At 36.4% G+C, this 17148-nt stretch overlaps 1 protein-coding gene across 3 annotated transcripts in view; it reads right to left on the bottom strand.

The window, feature by feature from the left end:
* GBE1 (1,4-alpha-glucan branching enzyme 1) overlaps window positions 1-17148 on the bottom strand; it is a 160870-nt gene that overhangs the window by 90696 nt on the left and 53026 nt on the right. For all 3 annotated transcript variants that reach the window (XM_065630003.1, XM_065630012.1, XM_065630022.1), the window contains exons 4-5: window positions 5037-5162; window positions 2258-2393 (exon numbers count right to left, since the gene is read on the bottom strand). In XM_065630003.1, coding sequence (XP_065486075.1) covers window positions 2258-2393; window positions 5037-5162 — 262 coding nt within the window. The remainder of the gene's footprint in view (window positions 1-2257; window positions 2394-5036; window positions 5163-17148) is intronic.

Here is a 17148-nt window from a genome sequence, read left to right as displayed (position 1 = left end):
CCAGACTTCTCTCCTTTTAGCTGCTTCTAACTCAATGATTAACAACTAAATAGTGAGTCTCAAGAAGTAATTTCCACCTCATAGTTTATACTTACATGATCTTCCATTAAAAATGGAACAGTCAGTTTGTCAAGTGATCTATATATAACTAGGTGTGTTGAATTTCTCAGATTTAGAAAGCAATAAGTGATACACAAATATAAACTTAATTTAACTTCGGAATATTAACTATGCCCATCTGCACGTCCTGCACTTCCGCTTCACTTTTGACACTCGCAGTCAGGGGGCGTGGGGGTAGTCACTGGCTACATGTACTGTACCTTTTGCTCTATGGAATCTATTTTTACCACTTCGAAACCAATTTTTTCCAACTTAAATGATTACATTCCCCCTCTACAAGAGTCTTCCAAGAAAGACAAGACACAGAAGCAATGTGGTTTTGTTCTGAGTTTACCAAAGAACCAAGGCAGTACAGGAGGGCAGGAGACACACTCTGTCGTATCACCTCAGTTAGTTCAGTGCAATATTAAGGGAGGGAGATCTAAAGGGAAAACACCACACTAATGGTGAAGCCACAGTACTTGCCACACATCTTAACCTAAGCTATCTTTAATATCAGTGAATAAGTGCCCCAGATAGCTAGCAAATGAAGACTGAAAGCAAAGGATGACCTTCAGTTTTCAACGGTCTGTTGAGACTCCCACCACCATCACTTCTCTTCACTAGTTTAACGCAAATCTTCATTTCATTCTTAAGTTTAGACAAGACACTAGTTTATTTTTTATTGTTATTGTTTTTGTTTTTAAATTCTGCAGCTATAAAAGAGTTATTATTAGAAGATAGCTGGCATGAGCTCAGCAATTTGTCAGATTCATTGCTGTTTTATAATTCATATGCATTGCAATTATTCTTATTTACAGCATTTTTATAAATAAACAGCAACATAGCATCCAATTAATCTCCTTCGATTTGCTTGCTATTTATTTTGCTATTTGTTATGCACATATTTCTACAAACTATTAATACCTTAGCATTCTTACATACTGATGTCTTTAAGCTTGTCCTAACAAGACATTCCCAACCCAAATTTAATACCCCTTAAAAATACATTTAAAAAACCTTAATTCCCACAATGTTTACTTAATGTAAGTAAGAACAAACATTAACTATCATTACAGTATACCCTACTTACATTTGATATTTCTTTTATTTTGTTTTGTATCAGCCTTTTCACGACATTTCCTTTGCCCAAAGAAAAAGTTGTAGGTAAAGCAGAAAGCTTTCATAATTCTGTTAAACATATTAACCTCCTGGAATGACTAAAATTGTTTGGCATTGGAGCAAGAGTCACAATTATGTAATGTAGAATCCAGATTTACTTTTTGTTGAGGGCCCCCAGATGTGCAAACTCCCTCATTTCACCTGCAAGCTCAATTTTATCGAAGGGCAAAAGTCACATTCTGTGAAACACTGACTCGACAAGTAAACCTACAAGAAAAACCTACAGCTTCTTCAGGTATTCCGACAAATAATAATAATTTTTTAAAAAATAATAATAAATAAATTAATAAAAAATCAAACAATACACAACTACCATCCACGGAGGTGTCAGCCATGGATGTCACAATTATTTTATAGTTGAGTGTAACAAACCATATTTTATCACAGGGCAGTAACAGTCACCAAGTTCTAATATTGTCCATTACAGAAACAGTGCAAATACACCACAGAAAAAAAATAATTATCAAATAGAAACTGACGTGAACAGGTTGGCTATGCTTCTTGAAATAATGATGTCAACTGTTTCTTTCATACACTCCCTCCAATATACTAGAGGTTCTTTTAGAAAATCCATCCAGATACTACTCTGTTTTTCCTTAGAATCAAGACATACATTAGGAGAACCAATTAACAACACAGTATTTTCCAAAGACTATGTCAGGAGAACAGGTCCTTTTTCAAGTGGAAAGCAAACCACGCCAAAAACAAATTGCCCTGTAACATTTATCTAGGCTTTTGCAATCACATTTTACTCAAAAATCTGTGGAATGGATTTTAACCCACATGTTCTATTTCAGCCTTTTTAAATTTTTCCATAGATTACACTTGTTCAGAATTTTAGCTGCTCTAAGAATCTATTTTTATAGTACATGTAATCTGAAAATACAAAAAAACCTATAGAGATGTGATCATTATCTTTTCTAATAAGAAAATAAGCACGTAAATTATCTTCGCAAGTATCTCTGTTATTACTTACCAAGATCCTTTACTCTAGGTAGTACATTGTAAGTGAAGTTTTTATAAGAAGCTACTTTCCCTTCTGGGGAAGCAATCCCTACATGAGATTCATAGATTCTTAGGCTTTTTAATCTCTTGGGTGAAGGATGCTTACGCTGTAAGGAAAAAAAAAATAGTTGCCGTTAGGATACAATAGCTTAGAAGTGTTGTCACGATGACATAATTTGCACAAGACGAAACAATTTAATGTTTGGTTTGTTTTGTTATCCTCTAAAAGCACAAACATTTCAGAAATAATTAAGTATTCTAAACTGTTAAAGTAAATGTCTATTTCAAATTAACATTGTTCATGAAAAAGAAACAGGACATCTATGATGCAACACTTTCCTTATGCCATTTTTATATTACACTGATATGTACAAACTTATGGCAGCCACTGTACTATAAAGTTCAGAACTTCAGAAGTTCTGTGAAGCTTCTTGGAAAATAAAAGACAATAACAGAAAGATATGTTTTTATTGTCTAAGCATACATGCTTTCTGCAGGTCTGTGAAGTTGCTCTATCTTCTCCAAACTACAATTTATAAATATTTTAGTCCTAAAGAACACACTTCCACAGAACAGAATCACCTATAATCCAATTACTTACGATTAAAAAAAAAAAATCCCAAGTCTGTAGGTGAATACACAGTATTTCTAGATAGGTGAAAAAAGAATATGCTTCATCACAAAACCTCCTTCTTACACTTGATCAGGATTTTACTTTTTAAAACAAAAGCGTTGTCTGAATAAACTTAGGAAAACTACTGCTTAAACCTATTTTTCTCCCAAGGATTTTATTTTCCTCTCAAAAAAAAAGTCATGAGATTCTATATTCTATTTGTTAGTTCAGTATTTAAGTGAAATTTTGAAAAGTTAGAACAAAACCAGTAAAACACATATGTAAGTGAACAGTGGACAGAAATTAAAGGGACGACAAGAAGACCAAGAAGTTCTGGTTGACGCTGCTTCCCTGTATTTCCACTGAGCACCTCTTCTATTCATAAAAGGACTCATTTTTTTTTCCTGACTTAACTCTCAGTAAGGCCTTGTGTGCACCCTAAATGTTCTTGCCTCCTTTTCACTCTAGCTCATAAAGACCAATGCATTTTCAATTACCACCCCGTTCCTCCTCTTATAGAGGAATCTAGGTATCAAACAGCATCATAGACACAAGTTAGGTCACTAAATTCATATGTACTATACACTTAAAATAAGGAAGTTACTCTAGACTAAGTAATATTTTTTTTAAATAGATTTTCCATGTGAGTTATCCTTTCTCTGCCAAGCAGATGCCTCAATTTGAGGTGGGTCCTAAAGTTTAACTCAAAACAGAGGTTGCAGCACCTCTAATACAGAATACTGTATACTATTTTATAGTGAAAATACCAAGTAGTGTAATAATATGAAATGACATCACTTAGTCTGTGGTTCATGAATGCTCTCCCAAGATATTTTTCATACATCATATAAAGGTGTCCCTCCCTTAACAGCAGTGCATGAGAAATAAGAGGGCTTTAAAATCAATAAACAGATTTTCCTGATAAAATGAAACTAGGACTTGACTGAAGTGTGAGCACCTTAATTCTGAAGGCTTTATCTGACTTCATATGCCACTGATTTATTATTGGAGAACTGAACTTTGTATTTGAGGCTAACATACTTAAACCCAATTCTGATAATTTCCTGCTATACTCTGTACCAGGAAGGTGCCTAGTCCTGGAATAGTAATTGAGCTTGCCTAGCATGTGGGAAACCAAGTTTAATATATCACTTTAACAGGTAGTTATTTGGGGGGTGAAGGGATTGAGAGGAGCCCCATGGAGAAGGACTTGAGGGTACTGGTGGATGAAAACCTGGACATGAGCCATCAGTGTGCACTTGCAGCCCTGAAAACCAGTTGTATCCTGAACCCCATCAAAAGGAGTGTGGCCAGCAGGTTGAGGGAGCTGATTCTGCCCCTCTGCTCTACTCTGGTGAGACCCCACCTGGAGTTCTGCATCCAGCTCTGGAGCCCTCAGTACAGGGAAGACATGGACCTGTTGGAGAGGGGCCAGAGGCCAGCAAGATAATCAGAGGGCTGGAACACCTCTCCTATGAGGACAGGCTGAGATAGCTGGGGTTGTTCAGCTTGGAGAAGAGAAGGCTCTGGGGAGACCTTACGGCAGTCTTTCAGTACTTAAAAGGGGCCTGTAAGAAAGATGGTGATACGCTTTTTAGAAGGGCCTCTTTAGACAGGCCCTGTTTAGACAGGTAATGGTTTTAAACTGAAGTGGGAGGGGAGATTCAGTCTAGACATGAGGAAGAAATTTTTTTACAATGAGGGTGGTGAAACACTGGCACAGGTTGCCCAGAGCAGTGGTAGATGCCCCATCCTTGGAAACATTCAAGGCCAGGCTGGACAGGGGTCTGAGCAACCTGATCTAGTTGAAGATGTCCCTGCTCATTGCAGGAGCTTGCACTAGATGACCTTGGAAAGTCCCTTCCAACCCAAACTATTCTATTCTATGATTCTATGGTTCTATATATTAAATGGGAGACTGAAAAAGTAGCTCGAAAATGTTCACCATTAAATCACTTGTTTCTGTCAAAGCCATGAATAAAACCCCTTTACTTCTCAAGTAGCTATTTTAACTAGTTTGCTACTCTCTTTTTGTGGAACGGTTCTCTTTTTTTTTTTATTCTTCCAAACAGGGATATGAAGATGACACAATACACAGTTTTATACACCTTTAGAAAATAATATTTGAGAGCCTTACTATATATGACAGTGGTGGATTCCAATGTACCCAATCGTAATTCACTTTGTCTTCATCACGGACTACATATCTTGCCCAAGGTGAAATACGATAGAGGAGTTCGCCATTTTGAGCACGAATCACCACCTATAAAATAACCGCAACATATGCATGCAGTCACATATAATTCATACAGCATCTCCTATCTAAACCGTAGCAGAGAATGAAATAGTACGCTACACAGAAATTTAATTTAAAGAACACACAAATATACAATGCAAGTCAAGACAAGGAAGAAAGAATGACCCTGTTCACAGAGATGATTTGCAAAGGGATAGTAAACCAGGCATGCCAGACAGGTGTGATGCTCACAAGCAGGAGCTGAAAGGTGAGGATATATATGGAAGCTTGATATAAATAATGGGAGAAAGAACCTTCCCAAATAGATTATCGTTAGGTTCCCTAATTTCCCTGTCATTGCTATTTCTTTGCCACGTTCTTATAAATTTAAACAGACATGCAGTATAATGCCATCAGGATGAGAACTGTCATTTGTTTACTTGGTAAACAATCTAGTAAGCCAATTTTAATAACTTAATTCCCCTTTTATTTTCTATGCTGAGTCCTGACCAATATCATATAGACCAGAACCACACATCAACACAAGAAACACAGGACAGTCTTCAGGTCAAGAAGAGAGGAAAGAGTAAAATTTAAATTGCTGGGTTTCTTCCGCTGCCTTTCAGTTTCTCTTAATGCCTTCATCATTCTAATGATACAATAAAGTATTATTGTTTTACTTTCCATATTTGGTTTCCTCTATTTTACAATGAGATTAAAAAGGACCATTCTTTTCAGTTTCTTCAACAAGCTCATAAAACTTCACAAGAAAGAGTAACCAAACACAAGAAACCTAGGAGTTCTTTTGGAGTATTATAATTTTTCACAAGAACAGCAAAACTGAAAAAAATTACTAGGATAATGTTGTACCAGGATCTTGCAGAAGACATTTTATTTGAGGAGTTGGTGATCTTGAACAGGCCACCTCTGCTCTATTGAGTAATTAATGTAATCTGTGACTTATAAAATACTCTTGGAGAAAGGTCTGAAAACCAAGGGGTGGACGGTAGTGTTGCATGTTTAGGAGCTAGGGACGACAGCTCCGTGTGGTATTGCACATGTCCCTTGGCTGCAGGACAACCTCAGCCACCTCAGCATAACAGAGGGGCCTTGAATGACCAAAAGGAAGAGCTTCTCTCCAAGGACAGGATCCGCCCCACACTGCAGGCCACAGGGAAATCTACCAGGACACTGGCTAATACCACACTTCTGCAGGATGCTCTGTGCCTGAAGGTGACTTGCTCACTATCAGTATTCCTCCTCTTATTCTGTCGAATCAAAGCACTTATCCTATGAAGCCAGTTGTTGCCAGGCCTTTCTTCTTGAGATGCAAAAAGAACTCTACTCCATCTCTCTCACCTGCCCCCCAGCAGAAGAAACAGCATCACTCTGGTTTTACTTGGTATTTCAGCTGCCATTAAAACACTAATACAAGACATTTGCAGATTTAGAACCCAAAGATGTACAAGCAAGTGAAGTCCTGAAATTCTTCATTCTGTTTTTGGTTTGGTTGTTGGTTTGGAGGGGGGGCCTTTTTTTTTTTTATGTTGCAAGGAAAGTTCTGAACATCATGAGAAGCCTCAAATGAAAAGGGTGGGGGCATTTGAGTTTTTGTTTGTTGTGGTGTTTTCTGTTTGTTTGATTGGTTTTTTTGAGACTAACAAGCTAATCAGAAAAAGCTAAGAAAAAGTTATTGAAAACACTGTACTGTTGCACGGAAAATTTCTTCTGTCACCTGCGCCAGCAAAGCTGGCCAAAAGGGTATTTCTACAAATTATATCAACACTATGAAGTGATTCTTGGTTGATAGCATTGACAATTTGCAAGTTGCTCTTAAAATAATGGCTAATAACATTGACAATTTGCAAGTTATTCTTAAAATAATGAAAATTATCTCCTTGTTCTGATATCACACTTCTGATGCTGCTATTGCTTGTTTTATTAATCTGTCCCAATTTACCCATCACAGAAACAAGATAATGACTGCATATAATAAGCATACCTAGCTACTTACGTTAGCACTCCTTTTTTTCTAATATTCTAGCATAATTCAGGCTTATGAAGGGTAGGCATATTTTAAGAAATATGTGGCAATGAATCTAAATTCAGAACATTATTTAATTAGATGTAGTACTGGTTTAATCCAAAGATGCTACTGGAAGGGGAAAAAGTTTATTATGAAATACTAAAACCAGTCATGTGTACTCTTTAATTTACTCCATGAAACACTTAAGAAAAACAGATATTAGAAATACATTTAAATGAGCAACAAGTTATTTCACTTTCTTATCCCACACTTTCACAGTTACGCTGCACATGTGCATTAACCATATATCTGCATTCCATCCCTCTGAAATCAAGTAAGAACTTCTGTTGTTCCATAGTTACTCAACTCAAATTGGCCATATTTCCTCAATCCCAAGGCATCAGGGCACTTGATTTACCAGTTTTCCAGACGCCATTTTAATTAAGTACTAGTTTTGCTTTTATTCAAAGCATCTATCAGGTCAAGTATACTCATAAGACTTTTCAGGGACTGAGGGACCTTTATGGGAACTTGTAAGAGTTCCTACCAACTTTGACGGCCAGAATTCTAATATCTACAAATAAAACTCCTGAGAAGCGGAGGCATACATGTATTTCTCATATATTATAAGAGCAACAATGTAGGGCCATAAACAGGTGGTGCTGATCTAACACTTCCCGCAAAAGCTGGGTTTACATACTTAACAGTCTAAACAGACTTAAGAGTCTGCTCTATTTTAAGGTTCACAGTCTAAACGATTTCTGGTTTAAGTTTTTATTTTAGAACAACTTAACTTTCAGTTTTATTATGCAAAGATATAAGAAATTTCCCATGCTTTAGAGAAAAAAAACCACATCCAACACTTGAAATCATACAATTTAAGCATGCAATTGTCAGAAAATGTCTAAAAAAGTGGGGGGAAAGAAAGTGTATTTGTTGCCTTCTTCACAGTATACAAGGAATATTTTCTGTATATATCCAGCCATGGTTGTATTTCGTTGAACCTGAAAGTAACAGTAGAATTCTCAGTTTTCTGCATGTGTTGCCATCATTTTGAATATCATGCACTGTGCACAGGGAAAGCATAGTCAAAAGGAACATAGTTAACCCAGAAAAATCACCATTACTACACTTAAAGCTGGTAAAGTTGAATCCCATTCTTCTCTGGTTTACAAGCACACAGTCAACATAGTTTCCTTAGACCTTTGTCATGTGATCCCTAATGATTTCAATTCTCATTTCCTATGCTTGCTTAACCCTTTCCTTAGTTTTAAGGGAACCCCATTTACTGAATCTTTCTTTTCCTTAATTACCAAGCCTTATACTCAATCAACTTCTTATTCCTCTCTCCTAGTATTGTAGACAGCAGATTAATAATTACAAGCAGAAAGACTTCAAGTAACATTTTATAAAGTTTCTTGAAACAGAACTCCCACATAATCATGCTGAGCTGAGGCACAAGCAATACTGCAAAAGTTGAATGGCAGCCCAAAACAAATAGCAATTCAGCCCAAGTCTGACAAAAATAACTCTAAAGGCAACAGTACAACAGCTTTCATTCCCTTATTTGCTTTGGCATTTCTTGAAACAATTACAGATAAAAAAAAAGTTGTAATAAAAGGGGTAACAATACAAAGCACATATGTAAAACTGAAAGACAGATAAACAATTCTCGCTCCACTCACCCCAAACTATTTCTTGTGGTCCATTTTCTGCAGTGTTCAGATATAAAAAGTAGCTGCCATGTATGCTCTGCACCTGCGGCTGCAGGTCATATATGCATAAATAATATTGAATATAGTCACCATACAACCCTTTTGACAAATTAACTATGAGTCTTTTTAGCAGATACCGTTTTTGCTCCAAATTTGCCTTTTTTTTCTTTTACTTTTACATTTTCAACTAATTTTTGAAGTTATGATGCATAAGCTAAGCTAGCTACCACTTATCCCATCAACATTTTATAGCTGAGTTTACATTTTCTATTTAACTTAACAATTCTCTCTAAAGAACACATACACATAATATGTAAGAAACAGCCCTTTGTCATTAGTATCTTTTCATATTACACTTATGTACCTGCATTACGGCTTACCCTTGGCTTTCTTCAGCTTTGTGATTCAAGTCACTTTTTAAACACTTACCAACATGAACTATGATAAAATTATCGCAGAGAAGCAATGGTGATCATTACAGAAAACACTCCAACAAGAGGACAAGTGCAGGGGAAAAAGGAAATCCAAGCTTCCTAGGCAAAAATAATACATCTTCCTCAGTTTGCGTGCTTAAAACAAACTATTAAGCAATAGCCAAACTAATTTAAGAATAAATCAACATAGCAAAAGTTAAATTTATACTGCCCAAATTCAGGAGGACAGAAAACCAAACAATACCAGGAAACGGATGAAGAGAACTTGCTTTCACCTACATTAAACACTTGTCAGAAACATAAACCAGTAGTATTTTACTATCAAACTGCATAATACTTGGGCACCATAACACTTTTTTTTTTTTTTAAGAGGAGAGATGGGGAGTCTCTTACAACAGCTAACCTATTATATATTTTACATTCAGAACTTTGTATCAAAGTAATTTTCTCACTCAGTTTCCAAGCTAGCTTACCCATTTGAAATTTCTAACTCAGGACTCAAGTTAATGAGGCATAATTTTCTTACATTAACAATAGCTACAACTAAACTGAATAGTTTGTTTTGTTTCCCCCCACCTCCTCGAATAGTAAATAAATTCACAAAATATGTAGAAGCTCAAAATCCTTGATGACCTCAGAAACCAGAATCATGTGACATTTGAAGTGAAATGTCAGTATAAGTACATGTAAATAAATGCCCTCACACAAATAAGCAAGTGTCAGAAAGAGACAGAATGAAAACATCCTTCAAAATTTCACATTAAAAGTCAATTTATTTTAAAAATGGGCATGGCATAGAAATACAATTCCTATAAGAACAACTGTAAAATAACAAAAAGTGAAGAGCTTAATGTAAGCTCCTCATCTTCTGTATGCAGAGGTTAAAAAAAACCTGTGTTTTGTTTGCATTTTCCATTACAGGGGTTTCAGGTGCATTTTCAACATTTCCATCTGAAATGTTCAGCACACTTTAAGTTTAGTATCTGGGACCACTGTAATTAGTGCAGTGTAATTCAGAAATAAGTATACTCAAGGTAGTGAAAACATGTCCTGGTAACCCAAGGTTTAAGGCATCAGCGCTGTTGAAGTGATTAACTTTGAAGTGAGAACTTTCAGGTGTGAATAAAAATCACCAGAAAAACTGAAACATATAGCTGTAATAAGAGCAAATGTATAACGAACAATGACTGACTTCGAAAGTATGTAAAAACTGGTGTGCAAAGGTGAATTCCAATTTTTAAAATGCTGGACTGCTGGAAGACAAAGCAGGGCCTAAATCTCACAAGACCATTAGTATCAAAGTGACAATGTGTTCCGTGTCTGCCCAACTAGAGTATAAGGAATTTGTGAAATGGGGAGTAAGCTGCAGGATAAAACTAAGTACAGTGTTTACAGCTCTGTTTTGATAATGTTTAAAACTCTCAAAAGCAGTTTATTACAGTTAAGGAGAAACCATCACTCTGAGGGCAGTCTAGTGCCATACAGAAAAGGCAATAACATGCTGCAGCAATTCAGAAGCTGAAATAGGTTTCATTTAATTTAATGGTGCTTCCAACACAGGACAAGTGAGATTCAGTGGCCTCAATTTTCTGAGACACTGGAAAGTTTTGAGACTCTTGGGTATCTCACTATTCTGCCTTTCCAAAATAGCATGGGTCTTCCATATGAGCTACAGCACATCTGCCAACTCCTTCTGGATGTCTCAGAGTACTTAAAGGAAAACTTGGCACTTACATTCAGGCAACTTTCAACCTACTGTGACCCAGTGAAATTTGTCATCTTTTTATGAAAAGCCACACATTTTTTTTCTTAAGTTATCTATTAAAAAAAGTCTGACAATTTTTCAAGTCTAACAACTATAAAAGCTTAGTCACAAATACAAATTTAAATTAACTGCAAACCCACATGTAAAATGGAGTTTAATATGGTTGTGCTGTTGTTATGACAGATGAAACTGTGCAGTCACAGGCTACAAAACATCACATTTAAAATTCATATGTTTATGACTATTCCCTATCTTTTTTGTGTTCGCATACCTTCATCTTCTCTTCCCATCCGTTTCATTTAGCTACCTCATCTTCCAGTGCACACATACACACATCTTCAGAACAATGTGGGAGAATAATTCAAATGACAGTTATACACAAGAACAGAATTTCTCTGCCCAGCATTTGCTCCTTTAGCTTTCAGTTCCTGCATCTAAAGCTGACTTTAATTCCATGTGTGAGCATTTTATTCAATTATGAGGTATTCCCCTAAGTCATCTGCCTCTGTATCTACTGATGATGATACAGAGTCAAACACTGGAAATAAAAATAAGCCATGCTGCCTTGATAATTCCTTATTTTTCAGATATTTATTTTCATTTAAAACTAGCATCTGAGGTTTTGGGGTTTTTTTTCAAGAATTAAGAATGATATTTTGTGGTTCAGGAAACTTGTTATATAATGGTTTATCATTTATACTTGAGTTGGGGAGAGGAAAATGAGGAGGCGATAACTAGATAACTGATGAATATATGCAAGCCAATAAACTGCTATGAAACACTGTATTATTATTTCATTACTTTAACAGCTTGAAAGCACTTGGAATGATTGTTGGTATATGTGGCTTTTAATACAACAATGAAATTAAATTGGCCATCAAACCAACAATAGCTGCCATAATGAGAGACTTTACTAGCCTTAATATAAATATGGAAATCTCAGTGACTTGTTATTTATAAGGGCAATAAGCTATTACTTCAATATTTTACAATTTATAGTATTTCATTAGCTTCATATTCATTCATTTCTGAGACAAGATTATCCAAGTGTAAAGCCACAAGAATATAGGTGGAAATACCACCTCATCTGAAAGTTGGTTCAACCCAAAACCTAAAAGCATGACAGTCAGGTCTTAGAGTTTCTAGGAAGCTTGGGTTAGATGCTGCAATAATATCACCAGGTTGTCCCACTACATGAAATTTATTAGAAATTAAACATTAAGGTATTTCCCTTCCTCAGTTGGTCTAAGACTGCATGGACAAGGAAAACAACTACATGTACACTAATATCTTTTTTAGTATAGTACTGTAGACAAAGAAAAGTATTCATTTTTACTTTAGAAAAAATAGGGTAACTGAGAGAATGCATTACAAGTTTACAAAAATACAAAAGAGTCTGAACCAATTACTCTCTCTAAAACTTTATACTTAGGACATATTGCTGCTCTGAGAAAACCTGGTCTTAGATTCCATTTCATAAATACAGCTCATTTTGAAAGACAGTTCTTGCATTCAAGTGACTAATACAATCCCACTATGAGATCATATTTCTTTTTTCTTAAATTGTTCATCCTTTTCTCAACCCCCTCAAGTTGCTACAGAAATAGAGAGGTTTTACTGCCAGTTGAAAATACCTTTCCCTGCACACCTTAGCTGTGTAATTTTCTTTCACAAAATGTATCCAACCCTGAGTTTAGCACCCAGGATAGAATACACAGTTCTGATGATCTTTTGCCAGTGGATGACATAAATTGAGCCCATTTACAGAAGTAAATAAAATCACATCACCTGTCCTGCCTTCCCCACACACACAAAAAAAACACAAGGCAACTCTTTCTACAGGTCATACTGGTTTGTGAGACAAACACTAGAATCTAGAGGCAATGGTTTTGTATGTTTGTTTTTTAATACAAGGGACCACAGCAGTACCATTTTTGGTAAGGTAATGTAACTTGCTGCAGAACCCAGGACCAGGATTCAGAGTTCCTTGCATGACACAGTTAGCTTTAAAAAAGATTTAGATAAAAATACAAAAGCCTGACAAAAAAAAAATGGGGATAAAACAGCAGTGTTAAAAGCTTTATTCGGGAATTGTCTCATTCAACCTGACAGATTTTAGAGATTAGATAAAACATTTTCCTCTTTAATAGCCTCAGAAATAGAAGGCGAGGAATGAAGAAGCAAACACAACTTCTTCGCTAGTGCCTATTTCTTCTTGCTACTGCACAGCCCTGCCTAACGAAGCTCAAGAGAGGCAGCAAGGAGGAAAAGGGACCAGTTGCTCAACACTTCAGCTTCCCCTAGGCCAGAAGTACCTTCCCAAATGGACCCTCCACCCATATCAGTAGGAAAGGAGGCATGGAAAACAGGAGATCTTTACAGAATTCACCTTCCACTGTAAAACTTTACCACAATCTGTTCCTACTGCTCCAAATAACCAATTAATCAAGTGTATATGTCAAGGTGCTTGCAGTCACTTAAGTTATTACTGAGAAGTGAATTGAGTATAAACCTTGAAAAGAAGTTTTGGAAAGAATGGACAGCATGTTGCTTCTGCCAGGCTGTTCTCCCTAAACTGCAAATCAGTTACACGAGAGGGAAAAAGTAATAGAACACTCTAGTCATATTACTCCAAGTCTCCCTCTCTCCAACTTTTTTTTCCTCATCAATTTATGATCACAGTCAAAATCAAGTCAGTCAAGATAAAGTGATCTCCTTTGTTTGTTGCTGTGTTTGTTGTTGTTGTGTTTCCTTTCTTTTTTTCCTTCCAAACAATTTTCTGGTAAAGAAATCTCCTAAAGGGACAAGCATTTAAATCAAATACTGAAAACAATACTCCTTAGCTACTAGACACCTAGTAATACTTCTCAGATAGTTTATACATTTGCCAAAGTTCTGCAGAGGAATCTGTGTAGTTCAGAAGCCAATGGGAGAGGGGACTATTTGCTATGCAGATTATTTTTCTGTAAATATATAATCACAACAGCTATTAGACTTTAAACTTATTAGGGATATTAAATATTTGTTCACAATTGTCCCCTTCTTTCCCCTTCCTTTCTCCCTCCAGGAAAGAAAATATATTTAAAAAAAAATCAAGTTATGAAAGAAGCAAAAGCCTATCTTCAAATGCAAGTCATGAAGTCATGCCTTGATTTTCCAAAAGAGGGAGATATAGCTCCATTTGTGAATTAAGCATTTCAATTGCAGTGAAGAATCTAAGAAAATGTTTAACTGGTTTACTAGATCAGCTTAAAAAGGAAAGCTTTTGGTCTTTTTTCCATTCCATGCTTCTCTTAGAAAACTCAGAGGAATTAGTAAACACTAAAAAAAATACTGAAAATACTATATTATCTATTTTAATATTAAAAAACCCTCAAAATATGGAGACTAGCCTAGTATTATAAAAACTTCTATTCAGACAGAGATAAAAATACCATAGGAAAAACAATCTGTTAAAATCCGGGAAACCATAAGAGAGTTGGTAAGAATGAAAGCAATATCATGTGGAAACACTCCCAACAGATTTCAAACAGGCACAAGTGTAGAGACAATACTTGGTTTAATCATCATGAACTATCCTAAAAGTCCATGGATTTTTACAGGAAGAAATAATAGGCTTTATAAGTATTAGCTACACAAAGACAGCATTTTAGGTATTGAGAGACAACCAGTTTATTTTTTAAAAATAACACTTGTATCTGTGGTGCAGGACAGGATTCGAACTTTTCTTTCAGCTGAGAATCCAGATTTTGAAAACCTTTTTCAAAATCAGATTAATATAAGTCAAAGGAAAACTGGAATCCACAGCATACACAGTTCAAGAAATACTTTTTTCCCCACTGTGACTTAACCAGAATCAAGCTATAAAACAACAGTGATGTAACTCAAAGACTCTAAAGAATTGTATGCATAATATAGAAGCATTCATATATGTATTACAGAACTGAGAGGCTTGAGGTAGGAGAGCACAGTTTGAAAAGCAACCATAATAATAAAGCACATTACACACATAAGTGTAACTTATTAGAGTTGTTTCAAGCCATGTCAAACAGAAAAGAAGCTGTTGAAGTATGTAATAGGGGCACCCAAGCATTAAGTATTACTTATCCTCAACTATAAAGTGTTTGTATGAAGGACAACTGCTGCATAATGCACCTTGCGGTTGGGTGGCTGTGGCACAGAACTCTTACTGTTTGATGCTCCCATTCCCAGCTGTTTCTAACTGACAGCAAAACATCTTTCGGAGACGAGGCAGGTTGCACTCAACACCTCTGCTTCCTGCGACAAACTCCCACAGTGTCTTATAATTGGGGTAGCCTACAGCCCCAAACGGTGCCTCCACTGTCCCTTCTGTTGCTGTTGTCTCCCTGCCCAACAACTCCAGAGTCCCTAACACTGTAAGTCACACTCTCTTTTGTAGATAATTAAAAAAGTGCAGAGAATTGTGATGTCCTCCCTCTTTCTGAGGCTGTCTGTCATGGATGAGCTCGCCTGAGCCTCTGCACTCATTGTTAGGCACATTAACAGGTGCTTTCTCATATTCTAAAGTAGCATACTTTGAATACTTTATCATAATGCCTCAGAGAAGTCCTCAAACAGCTCCTGTGTTGGCTGTGGTGCTAGTACAGATTCCACTTGACAGGACCTGGGCATCCACTGTGTGAAGTCCATTAGAATACCAAAGTTTATTTTCCACTTTCTCCTTGAACTATAATCTTCTCCTAACATTATAGAAAAATATAGCTGAAAATTTGGAAGTATGTACCAGCAAGTCACACTGAGAAGAATGTCAGAAGCTTTACCTAACTAGTGGCCCTATCTTCTAAACAAAAACTATTCTTCCAAAAACCACAGCCACATTCAAATATACTTAACATGGGTTCTGACTTTAAATTCCATTTCAAGACACTGTCTTCTTTAAAAACTCTCTCCCTTTACCTCTGAAAAAGAAAAAAACCACATTTTGCTTTAATGCATACCTAATATAAATTGAAACAATTAGTCTTCTGTATGGATAAACCAAAAGGAAAATATTTTTAAACAGCAAAACCTCCTACTAAGGAACGGTGCAATCTTCAAATCACAGGAGAACTGAGCCTGCCAAAATAACCAAACATAATTCAGAAGTACTGAGCTCAGTCTGCAAACAAAGGCTCCAAAGAGCAACAGCCTGTTGCATTACAATTCTTCATCACTGCTGCAACCTCTCCCATGAGTCCACAAGTAGTTGCACATTGTTTACCGAATCCAAACAGGCAAAGTCAAGAGATCATTAACCTCCCAATGAGATAGCAACTCTTCCTGCTAGTAAATGTAACCTGTAACCCACAGAAGTCTATGGTAACTTGCTGAAGGATCATGGCTCACAATCAAGCAATGAGACAGGGAGGGTATTGCCACAGATTTAACTAATGCTTTGCTTCCCATTCAGCACCACTGCTGTCTAGAAATGTATATGCTAGATGACTTAAATCCTGTTCCCTAAAGCTAAAAATGCCAGGAATGTCACGCCTGCTCCTTCTTGCATACAAGTTACACACCACTATGCTGCAGAATGTTTGTTTCATTCACTGTTCAACTCTGTGGACCTGGTGGTATTTTTTTTTTCCATCCTACAGACCACTTAAACCACAAAATTTAAGTGAAATGGAACTTACGAGAGACTATGAGCAAGGATATTCCCTGTCCCCTCAGCCGAGGTGAAAACAAGAAACATTAGAAGTATTTATATCTTCACCTGTAAGAAACCAGTGAACACTTCTTCAGGAAGTTTCCCATTGAAAGAAAGTTTCATAGCTCTGCTAGGGATACCTGGGACTCCCTTTTTAACAGCTGTCTTACTGCCCAGAACCTTTTCACATCTTATGTTACAGAAAACCCATCACGTCTTTAACACTTCTATACCTAGCACCCTAACCACCAGCTTGTTATCCAATTATTGAGAAGTTTCCTGAGTTTTCACTTTCTCATTAAAAACGCCTTCACATTTTGACTGCAGAGTGCTTGACATTCATGAGACCTGAACTCGAAGCCAGCCTGATGCTCTGCTGCTGGACTTCCTCATCAATCAGGT

The sequence above is a fragment of the Caloenas nicobarica genome, chromosome 1, assembly GCF_036013445.1.
Source record: "Caloenas nicobarica isolate bCalNic1 chromosome 1, bCalNic1.hap1, whole genome shotgun sequence".
Classification (NCBI taxonomy): Eukaryota; Metazoa; Chordata; class Aves; order Columbiformes; family Columbidae; genus Caloenas; species Caloenas nicobarica.
This window is presented reverse-complemented; position numbering and strand designations above follow the sequence as displayed.